The 23268-nt window shown below is 26.0% G+C and overlaps 1 protein-coding gene and 1 pseudogene across 1 annotated transcript; one reads left to right on the forward strand and one right to left on the reverse strand.

The window, feature by feature from the left end:
- Positions 1-650: 650 nt before the first annotated feature.
- Positions 651-1589, reverse strand: LOC149510681 (putative F-box protein At3g23950). Its single transcript, XM_089757056.1, has one exon. It carries the CDS (start codon positions 1587-1589, stop codon positions 651-653), a length of 939 nt encoding a protein of 312 aa, XP_089613182.1.
- Positions 1590-1667: 78 nt separating this feature from the next.
- LOC111280573 (telomere repeat-binding factor 4-like) lies at positions 1668-14823 on the forward strand (annotated as a pseudogene).
- Positions 14824-23268: the final 8445 nt, after the last annotated feature.

Below are 23268 nucleotides of genomic sequence, written 5' to 3' on the forward strand. Positions count from 1 at the left end.
GGTCTCACTCTTTACTTGATTCTGAGTCAAGAACCATTTTTTAAACCCATTTGACCATTGCATTTAAAGATCTTAAATGCTTCAAGCTCCAAATCCTCAGCCTCCAATATCTATTTTTTATTAAGGAGTAAGGGTTTGTTACATTTCCCCGACTGATTCAAGGAATTTAATTTAATTTAATTTAAATTCAACGAATTTAATTTAAACAACAAAAAAACACACTCTTAGCCTCCAATATCATAATCAACAATCAATCTTCCAAATCTCATTTTTGTGATGGATCATAAAATATCTAAGAATATATAAGTTTACAGACAAAATCTCCAAAAGAAAGTATAAAAAAATTATTATTTTCTTTTTTTTGGCAAAAAAATTTTCCAATAATGACAAAAGCACTGGGAAAATTCATAAGAATTATGATCAAGAGGGAAAACAACAAAGATGTCGTCTTAATAATAAAATAAAGCACCAATGGAATGTTGGATGAAGCGATAATCGAGTTTGTTAACATGTACTTATTTATTATAACATGAGGTGAGAATTCTATGACCCTAGCCTGGGATGAATACCAAATTCTCAGCCCAACCACATTGTCTGTACTAAAGCTTCTTTGAAAGAACTCCACACCTCAGCAATATAAGCTAAACTCCTTATGATAGTGTTGGAATGGGCGTTGGCCACAGTTGGAGTTCAACAGGAAAGGCAGCATGCATATGCACAAGTTGGTTAGTTGTAGCCTCGGTTTTCAGCTCTCTTGTTTCCAAATTGCACGAAACGACATATTCATTTATTTGCAAGAACACAACATCCCTATCAGTTGGGTGAATCCCTAATGCCCTTAAACGCCATTGATGTTTACCTCTTTCCTCTATCTGAACTCGAGGATCTCCTGCAGCTACCAATTCTTTGTACCGAATCCTGCGCTCCACATTCCAATTTCCATCTGGGTAATCCTCAAACTCCCATACTGTCAAAGAATCATCATCAGAATCTGGAAAAGCCGCTAACTCCAATATCCTCAAAACCCCACAACAAACCCCAAGGCATTGGCTACAAAAAGGGTACTCAATCATTGTCCTTGTTATAGGACAAGAAACCAAACGATATCGATCTTTATCATCAAAGTCATAAGAAATAATAGCAGAGGGTTCAGCCAGCCAATGCAACACACCATTGTAAGCAACAGAATTGCCATACAACTCATAATATGGGCCTAAAACAAACGTTTCAGTCCAATCTCCCATCTCAAAAGAAAATAAACCAGCGACCAAATTACTGCCTTCATCATGAATACGAACCAACCTGTGCTTCCATTGATTATCATTATCAAACACTTGATAGTTACTTAACAGGCCAAATTTAACATATTGGTCGTAGTTGTAGTTCTGGGTAGCTGGAGGCAGAGCAAGCCACTTCAGAGTCAAAGGGTTGCAAATATAATAAACGCTGCGACCTCTTATGCTATAGCACAAGATTAAATCGTTACAGGATGATAAGATACGAAGAGATTTACGAGGAAGAAAGGACAATTTGAATCCTGGGGATTGGAAGATTGCATCCTTGGAAGCTGGACCGTGACATTTGAGCATAAGGGTGAAGGGTTTAGGCCTTTGCGGGTATAAAGGCTAGCGGTTAATGAAAAAAGGATTGGAGATCAAGTTGAACCAATGGTGGGAAACAGATGTGCAATGAACAAGGGATTTGATGCATGGGATTCGGTGAAAAATCTCTTCCAAAAGAGAATCATCGAGTTTATCCATCGAACATTTGGATGACTTGGCTTTTCTTGATTTATTAGGCTGACCTTCCATGGCAACAACACTTATATTTTGGAAAAGAAAAAAAGAGAGGCTGTTTACTGGGTTTTTTGAACTTGATCGAATTGGTAGAGACGAAAATTTCTAGACAGAGAAGAAGCGATTTAGAAGCGAATTATAATACGCTCCTCCATTGCTGGATTTGAGAAATCGTAATCAGACCAAATTGAACATTGTAGAATTCTGTCAAAGAGGCAGGGAATGTTAGTAAAAGGGTGGAAACTGTTGCGGTGCCTATAAAATGGCATGGGGTGCCTTGATGAGGTAGGTTCCAATCGATTTAAGCAACACCTCTCTCTATGTTTTGTGCAACTTTTTTTTTTTTTTTTGGGTTTAATTGAATTAGTTGTTTTTTTTTTAGCAATGAGAATAATATTGTATTCATATTAATATTTTAAAATGATAGGAATTAATAATATTGAATTTTTTTATCACTTTTTGTCCAAAATGTTTATATTTTTATATGTAATTATATTAGATAAGTCCAAAAAAATAATTAATTTATGAATAAAATATTAATAAATTATTATTACGTCAAACAAAAAAAATTAGTTATATTGAACATTATTTATAATATAATAAATAGAAACGGATAGCATGAACAATGATTATTTAATATAAAATAGTTAAGTTTTAATTCAGTTCGTTTTAAAAGAAGAATTTTAAGTATGATATATACCACTTCAGCTAGCTCTAAATTAAGATTGATACAGAATAAAAGATGTTAAAAAAGATTATATCAAACCGTTATTATGTGAATATATATTATTTTTATTCAAATCATGTAACGTAATCATATTATTAAAAAAAGTTAATCATTTATTATATACAATGTGATAATTAAATAATGAATATTTATTTTAGTTATGTATAATAATAATTAATTTTTTTAATAATTTGATTAAGTGATATGATTTGAATTGAATCAATATAAAAAAAAAACTAAAAAAAAGCTTTTATAGAAAAATATATATAAAAGGAAAGTATCTGGTAATGTTTTCTTCAATTTAAAGACATGGGATTTGCTTTTTATCTCTACCTCAGTATAAAATATATTGCCTGGCAGTGGCAAACCCTCGCATACTCCCATATATAGTGAGTAGTTCAATGGCTCGATCGGGGATTTGAATCAAACGACCTGGTTCCGTGGAACACATAGGAGTCAAAAGCGATTGCTCCTCGATCGCCACCCTGTTTCCAACCAATATATATAACAAGACATTAGAGCACAGTGGATACCATGTGTGAACAATTGGTGGCTCTGATTCAAACCTGGCGCAACAATTTTAAAATTGGTCCATATGGCCAGTCTCAAATGTAAAATACCTCAGGAACCAAACAACCTGCATGAAACTAGACAATCTTCATGACGTAATTTTAAAAAAATTATGTTATATTATCAATAAAATTATGTCACATAATACACATTCATATTGTCTAAATTTCTGATAAAATTTTATCTACATAACTTTAGCGTACAACTAGAAAAAAGTAACATAAGAGTTGAGTATGAAACACCCATATATTTATATGTTATATATATATATATATCTATATTTATATGTTTTAATTATTTAGCTCCAAACCATATAAAGCACTCAATTTATGTCACTAGTGATTGAAAATCATATCTTTTTAAATAGATCAACGTAGAAAAATAAAAAAAAAATAATTGTATCAATTGGTTAAATACAAAATACATATTTAATTTCCTTATAAAAAGAAAGTACTAGTAGTAGATAGTAGTATTTGTAATATAAAAATTTGATTCATGATGAATCAATACTTAATCCCAATGATTAATGTAAGTATTTTTAATATATAACTAGCTTTCGGCACGTATGTAATGCATTTGTAAGTCCTATCTTTAAAAATTGATTTCAATAAATAATTTTTTTGATGCTGTGATAATAACAATTATAAATACTAATAATGTGATTTTGATTTTTGTATAATATAGGTAAATTTTGATAATTGTTTGTATACTTTTGAAAATAATAATAAATATTAACAATTTAATTTGTATTTTTTATATTATAAGTAAATTTTGATAACTTTTGATATAATATTGATTTCAATAACCTTTAATAAAATTTTGTTAACCTTCAATACAATTTTGGTAATATTCTATATTAATTGGGGAACTTATGATATAATTTTGGTAACTTTTCAATGTAATTTTTGTAATCTTTTAGTAACTTATGATATAGTTTTGGTAATTATTTATAAAATTTGTACCATCATATATATAACAATGGATTCTCCACAAGAAAGCAAGAGTTTAGTTCTAATATAAGATAATTTTTTTATATAATAACATTATTATTTCATTCAAATTTAAAAAATTTTCACTAAATCTTTTTATTAAATATGTTTATAGTAAATTTATTATAGCTTCCCAAGATGAAGTTTGTAGCTCCGTTTTTGGCTAATAACCAAGATTTAATTTCTAACAATTTCAAGTACAAAAAATTTATCAATGATTGAAAATTAAGTTATCATTGATTTCGTATTATTTTATCTTTGATTTACTATTAAGCTATACATGATATATTGCTAAATTAGCATTGAAGTACTACTAATTTATGCATAATTTACTATTAAGTTATAAATGATTTATTAATAAATTATTGTTGATTTACTACTAAGTTATTGATGATTTATTATAAAGTTACAACTGATTTATTATTAATTTATTGATAATTTACAATAAAGTATTACTAATTAACTAATTTACTACAAAATTATCACTAATTTATAAATAAATTAGTAATGATTTGCAATTAAGTTATTACTAATTTACTACTAAATTATCAATAATTTACATCTAAATTATCAATAATTTACTATGCATTTACTTCTATGTTATCATTGATTTACTACTTAATTTTTTATTATTTACTACAAAAACATCACAAATTTATTACTAAATTAACTATGATACATTACCAAGTTATCACTAATTTATATTAAATTATCCCTGATTTGTTATTAAGTTATCAATGATTTACTACTAGTTTACTACTAAATTATATTAATTTGCTTTTAAGTTTCTAATGATTAACTTCTAAAATTATCATTAATTTACTACTTATAAGTTATTCATAATTTACTATGGAGTTTATCAATTAATTACTATTAAATTGAAAGTGGTTTATTATTAAGTTATCACTAATTTCCTATTAAATTATTAGTGATTTATTATTAAGTTATCCATGATTAACTATTGTTATCATTTGTTTTTTATTAACCTATCATTAATTTACTAATATGTTATTGTGCATTTACAACTATAAAACATGAAATTTAAAAAGTTCACTAATAATATATGAGATAATTTTCTTTAATATATTAACATTATTGTTTTATTCAAATTTAAAATTTTTTACTAATTTTTTTATTGAATAGGTTCATAGTAAGTTTATCCTAATCCCAAAATAAAAGTTTTGACTTCGTTTCTGCTAATAACCATGACTTAATTTCTGACAACTTCGAGTATAAAAAGTTATCAATAATTGACAATTAAGTTATTAGTGATTTACTATTAAGTTATCAATAATTTAGTATGAAATTATCAATGATTTATTATTAATTTATGAATAATTTGTCATTAAATTATGAATAATTTACCATTAAATTATGAATGATTTCTATTAAATTGTTGTTGATTTACTATTAAGTTATTGATGATTTATTATAAATTTATAATTGATTTACTACTAATTTATGGATGATTTATTAAAAAATTATCAATGATTAAATAATTTATTATTAAATTATCCTTGATTTACAATTAAGTTATTAGTAATTTACTATTAGTTATTGGTGATTTACTACTAATTTATTAATTTACTATTAAATTATTAATGATTTACTATTATATTTTTATATATTTCTACTATATTATTATTGATTTACTATTTAATTTTTTATTATTTACTATGAAATTATGACTGATTTATCGCTAAATTATCTAAAATTCATTACCAAATTATTACTGATTTATATTAAATTATGCATAATTTACTATTAAGCTATCACTGATTAACTATTAAATTATCAATAATTTATTACTAAATAATACTAATTTACTTTTAAATTTTCAATGATTAACTACTAAATTATCATTGATTTACTAATAAGTTATTTATGATTTACTACTATCAATTAATTACTATTAAGTTGAAAATGATTTACCAATAAATTATCAATAATTTATTATAAAGTTATCATTGATTTAATACTAAGTTATCAATAATTAACGACTAAGTTACTACTTATTTTTTTGTTAAGTTATCTTTAATTTAGTATTATGTTGTTATGCATTTACAACTATATTATAATTGTTTTACCATTAAAATATTATGCATTTATTATATTATTAGTAATTTTTTCAAAAAGTTATCAATTATTAACTACTAAAATTATCAAATATTTACTATTAAGTTATTATTAATTTATTACTAAGTCATCGATAATTACTATTAAATTATACCAATTACATTTAAATTTTTACTTATTAATTAATAAATTATTAATATCTGCTACTATATTATTATTAATTTGTGTATATCCAAAAATAAAGTGACCACAATGTATGCAAGATGATGTAATTTGTATGGTAGAAAATGAAAATAATAAAAAGTTTAAGTGTAAATAAATAGAAAAGCTTGAGTAAATTATATTAATTTACTATTCATAGTTTAACAGATAATAATATGTTAAAATCATAACCATTTATACTAATACAATATGTTAAAATCATATCCATTTATACTAATACAAGTATCAAAACTAAATTAAATAAATATATACAATACTTATTAATTTAATATTTTTAAGCTATTCTTCAAATTTTTTAGTTTATGGTATACTAGTATGTATAAAGATAAACTTTATTAATAATTTGATTGAATTATTAGTGTTTGTATTTTCATCCATATTAACAAAATACAATTACATATAAAAGATTAAAAATTATGAAGTATTCTGTCATTAATGAACATAATAAACTTTACCCTATGTTTTTATATTTGAGTATATAACTTTGGATACAAATTTTATTATATATATGATAAAAGTAATAAGAATAAATTTAATAAATAAAGTTTATAAAAATTAAATAGACAACAATTTTAAAAAATATTAAATTCATAATAATTGTCTTCGCATTTTCTATAAAAAATTTCTATTGCTAAACAAATAAATGATCATAAGCTCATTGATCTAAATCAACGTCTCTACAATAAGACTTTCAAAATCCTCAAAAGAAGATATATCATTTAATTTTTATAAGACTTGGGTATAAGGATTTTGTTTTGGAATTATCATGAGTATCTCAATCAGTTTTATACTTAAATTTTTATTGTGTTGTATTCTCATTTTACTTTAAAGCTTATTACTGATGTCATAAAAGTATAGTTAAAATAATACTAATTAATCAATTCAAACTTGAAACAATTCAGAACTCAAATTGAGTATAAATAAATTTTTTTAGCCATTTTTAATTTTAATTTAAGTAAAAATAATTCAATACACAAAATAATAAAAATGAACTAATTTGATTTGATTTTAATTGTTTTTAAAAAGTCAACAATTTAATAGTTATATAAAATTTGAAATGATTGAATATAACTAAAATTTAAATTAAAATAGTAAACCAATCAAAATTTAATATTTCTTATTTATCTTTTGTAATAATTTAAAATTTTCTTATTTAAATTTTTTCCTCCGTCTTCAATGTCTTATTTGTATTTTCTTTGTGGTTGAATTAATTAATTTTAAAATTATTTCTAAAGTGAAATTGTAATTATAAGTAATTGAATATACTTTTTTGTTATTTGGATTTAAAATGATTTGAATACAATTTTTTTAAATAAAGAGAAACATGTATCAATTATATAGTCAAATTTGCTTAAATGCATAAGTGAATAATTGAGTAAATTATGAATAGAAATAGATTATAAAACTTGACTCAATTTAATTGGTCAATGATCATTAGTCTAAACTCTAACTCAAAATTATAAAATGTCAAATTCAAAATAATTGAAATACTAAATACACAATTAAATAAAGATTTATAAAATAAAATTTTTTAATTAATCCCGTATATCACTTTGAAGTTAAATTATAATTTATATTAATATTTTTATATTAAATGTAATAGTGACAATTAATTTGATGAATTTCAAATTTTTTAAACAAATATTATCTAATATGGCAACATTAAAAATTTTGATACAGTAGTAAACATTTTTTGATTGATATAAAGGCGAAAATGAAGGAGTATACAATTTTTTTTTTAATAAATGAGTTTCATATTAATCCTAAAAAAATTTAAAATCAATATATTTGTATTTTTTTTATTGAAACATCATGTAGCACTAAATTTTTTTTAATGTATAGATATAGAGCTATGCATAATTAGTCAATCTTTTATCTTATTTTTCTACTTAGAATAATCTTTCATTGGTACTTTCATCAATTGAATATTATTATTTGTCCTACCAATTGAAAACTTAATTTTTTTATTTGAAAAGTTTTATTATACATAAATTTTTATTATATAAAAATATTAAAATGCATAATTTTAAATCTTAAAGTGAAATAAAATAAATTCCTAACCTTGATACTTATCATGTTTTCTTAAGAAAATTTTAATCCTCAAAATAACAAACTTGTTGTGAAATACCTATACAATTTACAATGATTTCATTTTCAGTATTAACAATATAAATTTTCATGAATAAATGTAACTTTGACATAAATACATTCAAGAAGACAGTTACAATGAATTTTATCATACCTTAAAAGAATTAGCCAAAAACAATTAATTTTATTTCACTTCATAATTCTTTACTTAGAATAATTCACATTAAATCGTTTAGTCACCTAGATTATCAAAATAAGCAAACAATCTAATACAATTGAAAAAAAATTAAATAATATTGATATATAGATTAATTATATATATGCACATTAAGATAAAAGTTAAAAGAAAATTAAATCAATTATTGTTTTAATCAAAGTGAACAAATTTTATGATAATTCAATGGGACCTAATACTAAGCTATTGATTACTCCATCACCTCTTGAATCATTTAATTCTATAGGTGAAAAATCCAATTAAAGTGTTTAATGAATCACATACTGCTAATTGTTAATGAAAGGTGTATAATTGTTTTGCATTTGATTTAATATTAGTTTTTGTTTATGGGAATAACAATTATAGAATTTTAGAAGAAAAAAGACAAAAGAGAAATTAATTATAGAGGTTAGATTAAATTGTAAAAATGATATGTTAAAAAATCATTTTAAGGGATTAAAAAGATTTAATTATTTTATCAATAATCAAATTAAATTATCAATTCTTAAAACATATAAATAATAAAATCATTATCATATATATAATTAACAAATCTATTAAAACAAAAAAGTGAAAGACCAAAAATAAAAAAAAATGATTTAATGACTTAATTATGATTATTTTTAATAAATTTATTCATCAACATAAACTACATATACAATTATTTTTACAACAACTAAAGAAACAAACTTCATGTAATTGTTCTATTTATATGCACACAAGTTTTAATATCGTTCTATTTACATTTTTATTTGATATGAAAAATCATTCTAATTGTAAAAAAAAAAAGTCTAATAATAAAAAAAAACTATTTAAATTAAAATTTATAAAAAAATAACTAATGGTATTTTAATCAATAACTTTTAAAATTTTTAAATTAAAATTTTATGAAGGTAATTTTAATCAATCACTTTTAGTACTTTTTTAGTTTAATTATAAAAAAGTCTAATAATAAAAAAATTCATTTAAATTAAAATTTATAAAATATTTACTAAAAATATTGTAGTCATTCACTTTTAACATTTTTTTAAATTAAAATTTAAAAATTTTAAGTAATTTAATTTTACATAAACTCTATTTTTAATTTTAGTTTATTTAATTTAATTTAAGTTAATTAATAAAAGATATATATTTAAGAATAAATTTGTTAATTTAAAAATTTATAAAGATATTTAGATCGGTCACTTTTAATATTTTTAGAATTTACATTTTTTTTATATAGATGATATTTAACAAATTTAAAATTTGGAAAAAATTTGGAGTTCTATATACACCCTCTATTTTCTTTATACACCCAACCACCAAACACATCTAAAATTATAAATAAAAATTTACATTTTTACTCATTACACCCCATTTCAATATTTTAGGTTTCATTCGTACCCTTTCCCTATTCTTTCTCTCTTTCCCTCTTTCATTTGTTCTCTATGTTACACCCTAATTTAAGTTTTACACCCTAAATCCACTCTAAATTCAACCAACAACATCTACTCAACCTTCAAATCACAAGTTTAGGTAAAATTCAACCAATATTGACCGCAAGGCTTTTCCTTTTCTTTTGCTTATTTAGTTGATTATTGGATTTCAGTATAGTTTTCATTCTCCCTTAAATGTTATTTGTTGTGGTTCTCGTTCGGCTATAATGATTATTTTGTGATTAGTACAATTGTTTTCTTCTATACATTGTTCTAATTAGGATGCTATTTATATTAAGAAACCCTAGTTGTGAGTTTGACTATAATTGTATTGATGGCAGATTAAATTGAAAGAAATTTGGAATATTTTTACAATGCACGTGTTTAAACTACTAAACAGTCAACCCTAATTTCATGCAAAGGCTACTGCGTATGGTGATTTGCAGTGGGTTTGTTGCAGTCCTAGAGGATATAAGGTTACAGGGTCCTTACGAAGAAAATTCAATTTAGGTAATTGTGGCAAAAGCTGAAAATGCCTGTTACAACTGAAAATGAAAGACAAAATGTTTGTCCAATGCTTTCATCCATTTTCATAAGATTGATGCTTGCTTTCAACGAATTTTAATTTGGTCAAAACATGTAAGAGGTTCTTATACGAAAATTTGAAATTTAATCTCTTTATTATAATTCATACAAATTAAGTCTCTATACTATTTTAATTTATAATCATTAATTCCATCAATTTTTTATCATTAAAAATATTTATGTAGCTATTGATTTTGTTAACATGATGTTGATTTTGCGATGTGATGTTGATTTACTGACGTAATAATTTAAATAGATAAAATCAATTGTTAAATTATATAAATGTTCTTTGTACTCTTATGAAATTTAAAATTTAGTCAGTGTATTTATATAAAATTTGAAATTTAGTTTTTGTACTCTCATGAAATTTGAAATTTAGTTCTTCTAATATATATTTTTTTAATTTTTAAAATATTAAACTTTAAAATATTTTAGTTCCTTTAACATAAAAATATTTTTTTGAAATGTATTAGTTTTTATTTTATATAATTAATTATTAATAATATCATATTAATAATAATACTATTATCATTTTATATTAATCAATTATAATATTAATAATTTAAATTAATATATCAAAGTTAATATTATTCTAATTAATTTAAATATATCATATAACGAAATTTATATGAACCAAACTACTAAATAAAATTACATTTGTAATGAATCCAAAATAGGCCATTAATGAAATGACCATTCTATCCAACTAAACAAAATAAAAGATTTAAATATAAATTCTTATGAGAGATGAGTTCTTATTTAACTTAATGACGAACTTTAAATCTTGATAAAGCAAAAGGAGGAATTGATTTATTTGATAAACTGAAACATTAATATCATATATCATAATAAGAGCTTTCAATTTTTTGGATCTTCACAAAAAAAAAAAAAACCCTTATCTAAATAATTATGTTAAATTAAATAATACGATTAATTTTAAAATCAAAACACATTAAGTTTAATAAATTACTTTAATTTATTTAGAATCTTTAACCTAGATTTGATTATAAGAAATAATTTAAATATGGTTTAATTTAAAGGAATAAAAACATTGTTTGATGGATAATTTTACATATATGAGATATAATTATAATTATAATTTATTTAATAAATTAATAAAAAATAATAGTTTATTAAAATTAAATAGTGACAGATTTGTATTATATATTAACAAATTTGTTATAGAATTTTAATAGATTGGTATAAAAAGTTTTTCATATGACTATAATATACTACAATTGTGACAAAAAAAGTATAACAAATTTAGTAACAAATTTATATTTTATGACGGAATGTAACATGAAATAGTAACAGAATTAGTAATAGTATTTTACGTGGGTGACAAAAAATTGTGATAGATTCAGTGAAAATATATGAAAATTATGACAAAATATTGTAATAAATTTTTCATTATTATGATAGAATATTATAAGAGAATATTGTGACAATTTTTTAAATTTATTATTTTAAAAAACTAAAAAATTTCTAAAAATTTAAAATGTTTTTAATATTGGATGAACTAAATTTCAAATTTCATGAGTACATAGATTAAATTTTAAATTTCGTATAATTATAGAGACTAAATTTCAATTTTCGTATAAATACAAAAATCATTTGCATAATTTTACAACCAATTTCATTAAATCAAATTTTTACGTCAATAAGTTAACGTAACGTCAGCAAAGTAAACGGCTATGTCAATTTTTTTAAGGCAAAAAATTGATGAAATTAATAATTGGATTAAAATTATCAAATCAAAATATATAATATAATGACTAAATTTATATGAATTATAATAGAGGGACTGAATTCCAAAATTTTTTAAAGTATAGGGAGCTCTGGCATATTTTGATTTTTTAAATTTTTATTCAAAGCCTGGTCTTTTGTTGTCAACCTATATGGTTTTCTCATTTTTGTTCTCATTCGCAGGATAAATGGCGGAATTTGAGTGTTTGTAATTCTGCTCAAGGCTCCAGAGACAAATCAAGAGCACCCAAGATAAAAGCCATCGTTGCTTCACCTCTCAACACTTCCAATTCTGCTCCACCTGCTTCTTGCGCTCACAATGTAACTACTGATACTGTAGTGGGTGATCCTTCAAACATCGTCTTAGATGGGAAGAATGCTATTAGGTTGGTATATCTATTCTGTATTTAAAAGACATGTGTTGATGACTAAACTTCTCGTAAATATGATGTTAGAAGTGGGACAAAGAAGAGGCCAGAGGGCAGAGGAATCCCAATTCTCAAAAGCTGTTTGCAGGTCGAAAGGATTTTGTTTTAATTTGGTTTTACATGGTCAATTAGAAATTTGAAACACCTCATGCCATGAATGGAGGTTTTATATTCTGGTTTGCTTTACATTCCTACTTCCTTTTTTGGTTGATAAAAAAGGTTTATTTTTTGTCATCGAAAGTCTTAGATAATTAAGTTTGATGATGTCAAGTATTCGCAAGTTTAAGTTGTTTTTTTTATTTTACATAATTTTTAGGGTTTTCCAAAATTGATGCTGCTTTCCCTTAACTTGCAAGTTGACTGGCTCGCCATTTTAGATGATTAGTATATTCTATTTCATTTATTTCTCAAGATGCAGAGAGTTTTGTTTTCTAGTGTTGTAGTAGCTTTGGTAAATATGTAAAAGATCAGAAGAGATAGTTTCTAAGTTGCAATAACTAAATCCTAGCAAGTAGCAAGCAACCATTATTGTGCACCAAAGTATCGAGTAGGGTTACAACTATTAAATTTCCTTGTCAACGCTCAGTGGTCCCTGAATTTCATATCCACAGGTACCCAACAATTCAGTGGATGATTTCACTGCATAACCCTAATCCTAAGATGCTGAATGGCAACAAGTACGTATGCCTCGTTTTTTTAGAATAGAAGATAAGATTCAATAATTTTAGGTGTTTTTCTGGAGTTGACTATTCTGTAGCTTGCAACTAATATCAAGTTGTAATTAGAAATGTTAGAAACATTTTTATCAATGCTCCAGTGTTGAAACCTATCATCTGGATGGGGATCTCTGAAGAAAATGGTCGACAACAGAATTTTGTCAAGTGCCATTTCAACTAGACCTTTAATTGAATCCTTCCTTACTCTTTAGGTATTTCTCCCTCTTATATGATAGCCGCATTGTAAAGATGAATTTTTATCTTCGAGTATAAAAACAGTGTAATACTTCACTTTTGCAAGCACATCCCATCCTTCTTTCTTTAAAATTGTGAAACTGGATGTGTTTTATCTGGGGGTGCTGTTTGTCTCCTGTGTGTTTGTGTGTGTGTTTGTTAGAACCAGCCATCATTATGCATGTTTTGAAACATGGATATTAACTGTCTTGGTTTGCGTGCTGCGGCAATGACACGAGCTTCCAACAAATTTTAGGCGGTTCTAAGTTCAAGGCTAAGAAGACTTGTTTCTCAAGGCATACTGGAAAAGGTAATTATCACGCTACAATTGAGCAACTTACATTACTTAATGATTGATGGTTTCACCTTTTTTTTAATAATATCTGGATTAGCTAAACATGATGACAAATTGCTTCCAATGGATGATCTAAACTTTTAAATCGCCCGAAAAGGCAGATTTATTCTTCTATTGTTCCCCTTGCTAATGAATCCTGGGGATGATTTGCTAACATCCTCGAGCTTAGGAGACACGATAAGTAGTGATTATATGCAAGAGTTTTGATGTTGTATTACATTATAGAATGTTTTAATGGAAACTGTGATTTTCTGATGGATGTTCTTAAAGTTTCCATGTCTGGATGGCATTTTCTCACTCGTGTCAAAACCATCCAATGCATATACAAAATTGCTATAAGATCAGAAAAGATATCATGATGGGAACGAAAAAACTTACCCCTAAACAAAAAGATATTAGGTTACAGCAGAATTCTGGTGCTGTGATTTCTGGTGAAACAATAGCAGAATCAGCAATTACAGCCGCCTATAAAATTGCGGAAGCAGAAAATAAATCGTTTTTAGCTGCTGAACCAGCTAAGGAGGCGGAAAGAGTCTAAAAAATGGCAAAAGATATCGATTCAATGCTACAGCTAGTCAAAGAAATCTATGAACAATGTATGTGAAATTGCACATTCCTACTCTTCGGTAGCATATGTGTTTCTTGTATCTTGGAACCTAATTATAATTTCATTCTCCTGCTGTTGCAGATTTGCGACGCGAAATTGTTCGTTTGGCTTGAGTCTTAGCTTCCTAGGATATAAGTGATAGTAGTCTTTCCTTTACCATTTCTTGGAATCTGTATTTTAATCCATCGATCTGGTTGAATCTGAGCTGAAAGGCATTGGAAATTATGTTCATCCAAGATCAATGATGAATCATTTAGTATTTTTTCTAGTACAATTAGCCCATTATATTGAGAGTGGAAACTATAAGCATAATTTTAAATCCCAAGAATCATACGTGAATATTAAAACATCAAATTTAATTTCATTGCGTACTTGTTTGGGTAGACATAATCATTAAGCAGAAGGAATTGCAATTTGCTGAAGAGACTAGGTTTTACTCTCTACTTTTTTCTTACTAGTGGTTCTTAATAAGTAGATATTGTTATTTAAAAGTGAAAGAAGACCTTAGCCAGTTTATATTAAAACCCTAGAAACCTCCCCATCAAAGATTTATTAGGTTAAAGGTTTACACAACTGTCAAACTATACTAACCCAATAAGATGTGCAAATCCATAATTATGTGATCACATTAAATTATATGGGCTCTCATGCTTGTTTTGTATTAAGATTAAATTTATTAGCCTATTTTATTAAACATTAAAATCACCAATTAAAAGTAATCCACTTATGAAAAATTTTAATATTCTTTTACTGGAGCAATATTAATTAGGTTGTTTGAATTTAAGAAAACATTATTTAGACAACAAGATTCTAGACTGATTAACTTTACTTTGATGTAGCCATAGCTTTAAAAACAATTTAGCCATTTGAGACAACATCTTAATAATCCTATCCAATAAAACTATCTAATACTAAATCACGACAGCCATTACACTACTTATCAAAACAAGACCAATACATTACAAGTACTAGAGACTTTATCGATAATGGATCTCGGTGTAGCTATGTAGTAAGAAAATAACACATAAATGTGATCTTAATGTGTTATTTTCATTGTTAGTCCTCTTGCCAATTTCTCTAAACTTGCTAAGAAATCTTTATGGTATCCAAATGTGCTTATATGTCTCATCTTTATCCTCAAGGTTACTTGCTGGTATCATTTATGAGACGTACCCAAATGACATTGAAATCGTACTTAAGATAGACGCCAAATCTTAAAATTTTATAATATGACATGTTAATATAAGATGTGCACATACAATAATAAACATATATACAAATAACAACTATGATATATATATATATATATAAAACAATTATGTCAACTTAACTTGATGGAACATCATGAACTTATTCTTTTCAAACTATATCTTATAGGCAATTAGTAATCATATGCAATGCATTTAACAAAGTAAAGAAATCCAAAACAATAAAGGTCTTAAAAGTAAATTTATAATGCATCATTGCCATACTAAACCCAAAACTTTGACAAGTTTTATTTTCCATACCTATAGATATCCATATTATAAGATTAGTAATACCATAATCCTCATATAGAGAAAATATGTCATCATTTTACAAAAATCACAATGACTCTGACTGATCTAGCAAATCATAAACATGCTTCAATCAAACTTTGAATAATAATAAAAGACACTTCAATAAATGGAGTCATAACAAAATTATGTATTATCTATCCTCATGCCAGATGTGATAACTACTATTGTTCTTGGACTTTCATGATACCACTTTAATAAACCACCTACAAATTATTAACATATTATAAAAAAATTTTCATATTCACATGTTCATAAACACAAAGTTCTCAATGTTTTAACATGAGATCATTTTCAATAAATTTGGAATTAATTGAGTTACGAACCTTTTATATCTAAAACATGTCTTAATTAATAGCCTATTAACTCCCATTGACCCCATCACATATGATATCTCCCAATCAATAACTTTAGGGCATTTATGAGTTCTTACTACCATAAAACATATGCAGAAAAACTACCACTGATTTTCACTTCTTTTAAAAGAATAGTTTTGGTATTAATAAAATAATAATAATGATAATAATAAAAATTAGAACATTTTTATTGTCATTCTTTGAAATAATTCTCAAAATTAGTTCATATATAATTCAAAACAAGGGAAATAAAATGAGAAAAATTATAAAATTTTTATTCTCTCTTAAAAGTAAATCAACAAAATTTAGGGAAGATTATCAAGAAAGGAATTGAACTAATAAAATAAAATAAATATTATAACAGGTTTAAAACTTTTTTGAGGGAAAGCTAACCTTTTTAGCTATAATAAAACATTATATAGCAAATGTATATCCCAGATATGATAAATTAAAGTAACTAACAATTTATGCATTTACTATGTTATACAAAACATCTAAGAAGCTATAACTCATCGTAGAAATTAACTTATGATGGCATTTTTCTTAGCATATTAAAATTGAGTACAATGCCAATCAATGATCTAAGCAAATAAGAGTTTAATCAAGTTAATATTGTCATAACGTCTAGATCCGTGGACCTATCACTAGACATTGACTTGAGGAGTCATCACTAATCTTTTTTATTTATGTGTGATTGGCCACCTAATCTAATCTGTCCCTTTTAAAGAGTAATCCTAAGTTCGACTTAGGTATCTTTATAAGGTAAATTCAATGTCTGCAAAACCAAGACTAGGCTTGGGAGTACGGTTATATGTGAGAAAAGTTATAGCACTCTTACAACACCCATCATATGATGGTACCAGCTCAATTTCGTGTTATCTAATAAGCTTTAAAAATTTATCAAGTAATTAATTATTAAAAATTATTCTTAATTGACTCCAATACTTTTGGTAAAAAAATTAAGAAAATTCCCTCACCTCAAGAGTTTATAAGAAAACTATTGTTTCACTTCCATAAGCTTCATCATCGGATTATTTAACATTTAAAATTTTCCAAAATGAATTTGACTTTTGATATAAATTTTTTTTTTTGTTTTATAAGAAAAAAACTCATGCTTTTATACAAGGAAAATTGATACTTTCAACTTTTTCTTAAAGTATTTTTAGAAATTTTTATTTTCAAGAAAAATTGACACTTGCCACTTTTCTTCAAAATGCTTTTGAAAATTTTTATTTTTAAGGAAAATTGATACTTTCAAATTTTCCTCAAAATATATTTTTTTTAATTTTATTTTCAAGAAAAATTGATACTTTCAACTTTTCTTCAAAAATATTTTTTAGAAAATTTATTTCTAAGGAAAATTGATACTTTCAATTTTTCTTCAAAAATATATATATATATATATATTTTTGGAAATGTTATTTTAGGAAAATCATTGACAAATAAGGAATAAATAAATTAAAATTAAAATTTAAAAAATAAGGAATAGCAAATAATTATAATTTAGTTAATAAGCAAAAATAATAATAATAAATAAATAAATAAATGAAAACAAAACTTTGACGCGACTCAGCTCAGCGGCTGAAACGACTCGACTTGAGGCACACAAACCGACTCAGAGGTGCGGCTTGGCAGCTCGGTTTGTGGCTTGACTGGAGCCCAGGCAGGGACGCGGGTTATTGGTTGGGGTCGCATTACGGGTTAGGTTGCCCACTTGAAAACGTGTGGATCCTCTGAGATTAGTAAGGCCAAAACGACATCGTTTTTAATGGGTATATAAGGTTAATTCTCAGCCTTTTTCAACATAATTCTTCTTTTCCCTCTCTCTCTTCCCTCTTTTTTCCTCTCCCTCTCTCTCTACCCAGATGAACATCGTTGAATCTTCATTGGATTCTAGAAAACGTTGTCGAAATCTAGGTTGGTTCACTGGAATGTCATCGAAAAATCAACCAGCCCTAGAATTTGGGTCGAATTATGAGAAACCTACCGAAAAATTCAACTAGTGCCAAAAAACTTATTGAAAAATTCAATGAGTTCGCCGAAAAATTTTGTCGAAATCTGAAAATTTTTCAAAAAAATTTTCAAAAAATTTTTAAAATTTTTTTTTCTATTTAACAAACTCCAAATTTTTTTCCTCTACTTGCTGTGTTTCTGATCTATCTGTTCTCTTTTCTGCTTCTAATTTTCTCTCTCTGTGTGTTTCTAATCTATCTATTTTATTTTTTTTTTCCCTCTCGTATCTCTGTTTTGTGTGATCTCTTTGCCTCATGTAATCTTTTTATAATCTTTGTACCAATTTTATAGGAAAATTTAGAAGAATCCCTAGTTAACTCAACATTTAGCAAGATTTTGATATTATCAGAAACTTCAGATTTTCCTTAAACAAATTCAATCCCTTAAAAAAAACTACCAGCATGCATTCACATGGTAAAATTTTATCTTTTTCTTTTTTTTTTTTTACTAATATCCTAAAATAAAATAAAAATAAAAATAAAAATAATAAATAAGAATAAAATAACAAACACCTAAGCCTAACTACTTTACCCTATTGAATCGGGCCTAATAGGCTTAGGCCCAAATCCTATTGGACCAAGCCCAATGGGTTTGGGTCTAGACCAATTAAGGTGTCTATAGCTGCCCATTTTTGCACATTTTCTATGCAACAGAAATTGTGTAAAGATGTAGATACCCTACATACGATCACCCCAACATCTTCATCCTTTTTATTTTATTTTTGAACAAGTAAATAAAGTTTCTCTAAATAGAGGCTCAACGACTTTGAAAAAATAAACAAAGCTTATTTAAATAGAGGCTTAACGACTTTGGAAAAATAAACAAAGCTCCTCTAATCAGAGGTTCAACGATTTTAAAATAAACAAGGCTCATTTAATCAGAGGCTCATAACTTTTGAAAAAATAAATTGCTTCTCGACAATCATGTCCAGAGGAATTGTAGATTAGATTTGATAAAATTTGTAATGGGTACTCAAAGATTCACAATTTCAGTTCGAAAATCAAAGGTTCAAATTCACAAAATCCTCTCAGCTTTGCAAAAGCTCACTGAAATTTGATTCTCAAAATTTAGTTTCATAAGGATTCAAATTTGCAAGATCTCAAGATTCACATTTGCAAATTGTAAGACTCGTATCCAACATTTAAATATTCTCATTTGAATTTTGGAGATTCACATCCAAAAGTTTAAGCTTTTTCATTTGAACTTGGAGATTCACATCGAAAAGTTCAAAGCTTCTCATTCTAGTTCAAAGATTCACATCTTAACAAACTTTAGGGTTTCACATCTTAAAGATTCTCATTTGAATTTGAAGATTCACATTCGATAAATTTTGGGTTTCACACCTCAAAGATTCTCATTTGAAATTAAAAAATTCTCATTTGAATTCAAAGATTCACATTTGACAATTTTTTGGTTTCACACCTTAAATATTCTCATTTGAAATTCAAAAATTCTCATTTGAATTCGAAGATTCACATTCGACAAATTTTGGTTTCACACCTCAAAGATTCTTATTTGAAATTCAAAGATTCGCATTTGAAATTCAAAGATTCTCATTTGAATCGAAGATACACATTCGATAAATTTTGAATTTCACACCTCAAAGTTTCTCATTTGAAATTCAAAGATTCTCATTTAACACTCAAAGATTCTCATTTAAGATTCAAAGATTCTCATTTAAAATTCAAAGATCCTCATTTAAAATTCAAAAATTATGATTTGAATTCGAAGATTCATATTCAACAAATTTTGAGTTTCACACCTCAAAGATTCTTATTTGACACTCAAATATTCTCATTTGAGGATTTTTTAAAGATTCTTATTTAAGACTCAATGATTTTCATTTGAAGATTTCTTAAAGATTTTCATTTAAGAAATCAAGAATCTTATAAAAAAATTCACAATTTCTTTTTTAGGTGACTCAAAATTTTATATTTCATGATTAAGAATGCAAGTGCAACAATCTAGATTCACACAATAATGTAGATGTCATACCCTAAATCATGATTTCAATGTTTGCTGGCTGATGCATATCCAAACAAAACTTTAAATATTCACCAAATCATGTATATGTATTGTTTAAATGACGAAGCAAACATAATACATGTAATGCAGATAAATGTCATGAAATTGTGGTAATATCATTCTCAAGATCACACCATCTCATATTTTACGAGTTTCATCAACTGATCTCTATTATTTTCATCACTTTACCACCATTCATAGGCTTTTCAATAATAATTATTTTAGAACAAATTCTATCAATTGATCTATACTATTTTCATTGCTTGATCACCATTTACAAGTTTTTCAACACTAGTTATTCTAGAATAAATTTTGTCTATTGATTCTCATCATTTGATCACAATACACAAGTTATGTCGATCAATCTATCACCATATTCATCTCTTGATCACATCATCTTTTTAGATCTTATTGAGCAATCCATGTTCAACATTTGGCCATCCCATGTGTCATTTTTCAAGTTTCTACCATCTCTTCATCATTTTTGCCTCCAATCATTCTAGATTTCTTTTCAAAAGAATGCAAGAACCTTTTAAGCACATATTCATTCATTCATTATCATTTCAATTCTTAACAAACACAATGCAATCATACATTTCCTCAATTCATTCTAGGGATATGAGAATAAAATAGCACAAGGTGCACTAGAAGAAAAGTAATCAATAAGGAGTGAGTTTTGGTACAAAAGTAAATGAGAAAAGAAACAAGTTGGATGTATGTCATTGGGACAAATGAATATTCAAACAATTTTGAACATTAATTCAATATTCTTTTTCGAAAACTCATTCCATTAACTGTCAAAATCATTTTAAGCTCATCAAACTTTACTCCAGCTTTGGAGGATCTTTAGATGCCTTGATCTTCCATGTATTTAAATTGTTCATCCAATTTTCAGCTCAGAGATTTGTCTACCCAAATCGTCCTTTCAGGTTTCAATTTGAGTTTTTTTTTTCTTTTCATCTTTTTTTCATTTTTTCATTTTTTTCATTTTTTTCATCTATTTTCCCTTTTTCATTTTGTTTCATCCATTGTTAATATCTCTCACACACTAATCTCTATTGTAATATAGTATGATTCCATTATTCTATCATGAGTATGCATTCGCCCAATATATGATCATTCAATTCGAGTATTCACACTTGATCCAAATAGACTTTTCAAGGTTGTAATGTAGGCCATGGTGAGAGATCATTAAAAAAAGATAAAATAGGCTCAAAACATGTGTTTAAAGGTTTTAGAACCAAAGGATCATTTATTATTTGATGCAATTTGGTATTTTGCCCCATTTCACATTATTTCACTATCTTTTCTTTTTTCATCGATCTCATTCTTCACAAAAGGATTCTCTTTATTTTACCCAAAATCATGTGTGGCATTCATTTCTTTTTTTTTTTCTCTTTTTTCTTTGTTTTGCTTTTCTTTGTTTCTTTTTTTTCTATCTTTGAAACCTTTTACGCTTCTTTTTTTTGCCCTTTTTTTTTTCAAAAAAATGCCTCATAGTGTAGAGGATGATCTTTGGTCAAGGTTCTTTAAAAAAAAAAATCATAATAGGCTAAAAGAGGTAGCAATGAATGGTTTTTCGAATGGTAAAAGAAATATGGCCATTTTTCATCTCAAATGTCAATGTTTTATTTGAAGATCTTCTATTGAACAAAAAATAAGCTCATGGATCTTCATAAAAGATTGCATATTCAAGATATATCCATCTCATATCTATTAGTAATTTTTTTTCAAATAATCACCTCAAATCAATGTGAATAAGTTCTTAAAATTAAATCACATAATTATTATTAGCATAATTATCTAAACATTCATTGTTTGGAGTTCAAAAATGGGAATGAAAAGTTATGAAAGGTGACAAAGAATGGAATAGTGATTGAATGAAAGAGAAAATGTAATGAAATGCATTATCCTTGCCTTTTATTAAAATGATAACAAATGAAATCCTATTGCATAAAAGAAATCTTAACATCACTTTAAAAGAAATCTTAAAATGACATATAGCTTCTAACTAGCTTTGACATCCTTCTCTAAAATCATGCCCCTGTGCAATCAAGTGAAGAATTTTTATTGACATCTTGCCCCCTTGATTCATCAAAATTCACTAAGCCTTTCTGTATCAAACTTTATACTTTATGTTTAAAAGTAAGGCAAGTTTCAATAAAATGACCCACATTCTTATTGTGATAATCGCACGTCGCATTAGTATCATACCACTTTGGATAAGGTGGCTTCAATGGTTCTAGCAAAACTGGAGATACCAAATTATTATTAACCAGTTTTGAGAATAACTCAGTGTAAGTCATGGGGATAGGGTCAATAAGTGTCCTTTCTTAATTATCTCGAGATCTCTTTGAACTACTCGCTTGGTTGTTAGGCTTTGAAAATGTTGTAGTGATATGACTGGAATCATATACAGGTACTTGAAAGGTTGATTGGTAAGTTGGTAAGTAAGCTGGTTGTAGATATGGTTGGTAAGGGGTAAAGTGAAATATTGTTTAGAATAGGATAGTATAAGGTATAACCTTGTGGTAGATAGGGTTGATATCC

This window comes from Durio zibethinus, chromosome 28 (genome assembly GCF_047325235.1).
Source record: "Durio zibethinus cultivar Kanyao isolate XHJ-2024 chromosome 28, ASM4732523v1, whole genome shotgun sequence".
NCBI lineage: Eukaryota > Viridiplantae > Streptophyta > Magnoliopsida > Malvales > Malvaceae > Durio > Durio zibethinus.

Bases quoted from the DNA above. Each gene is read 5' to 3' on its own strand.
- LOC149510681 (XM_089757056.1), bottom strand. From the start codon at position 1,589: ATGCTCAAATGTCACGGTCCAGCTTCCAAGGATGCAATCTTCCAATCC.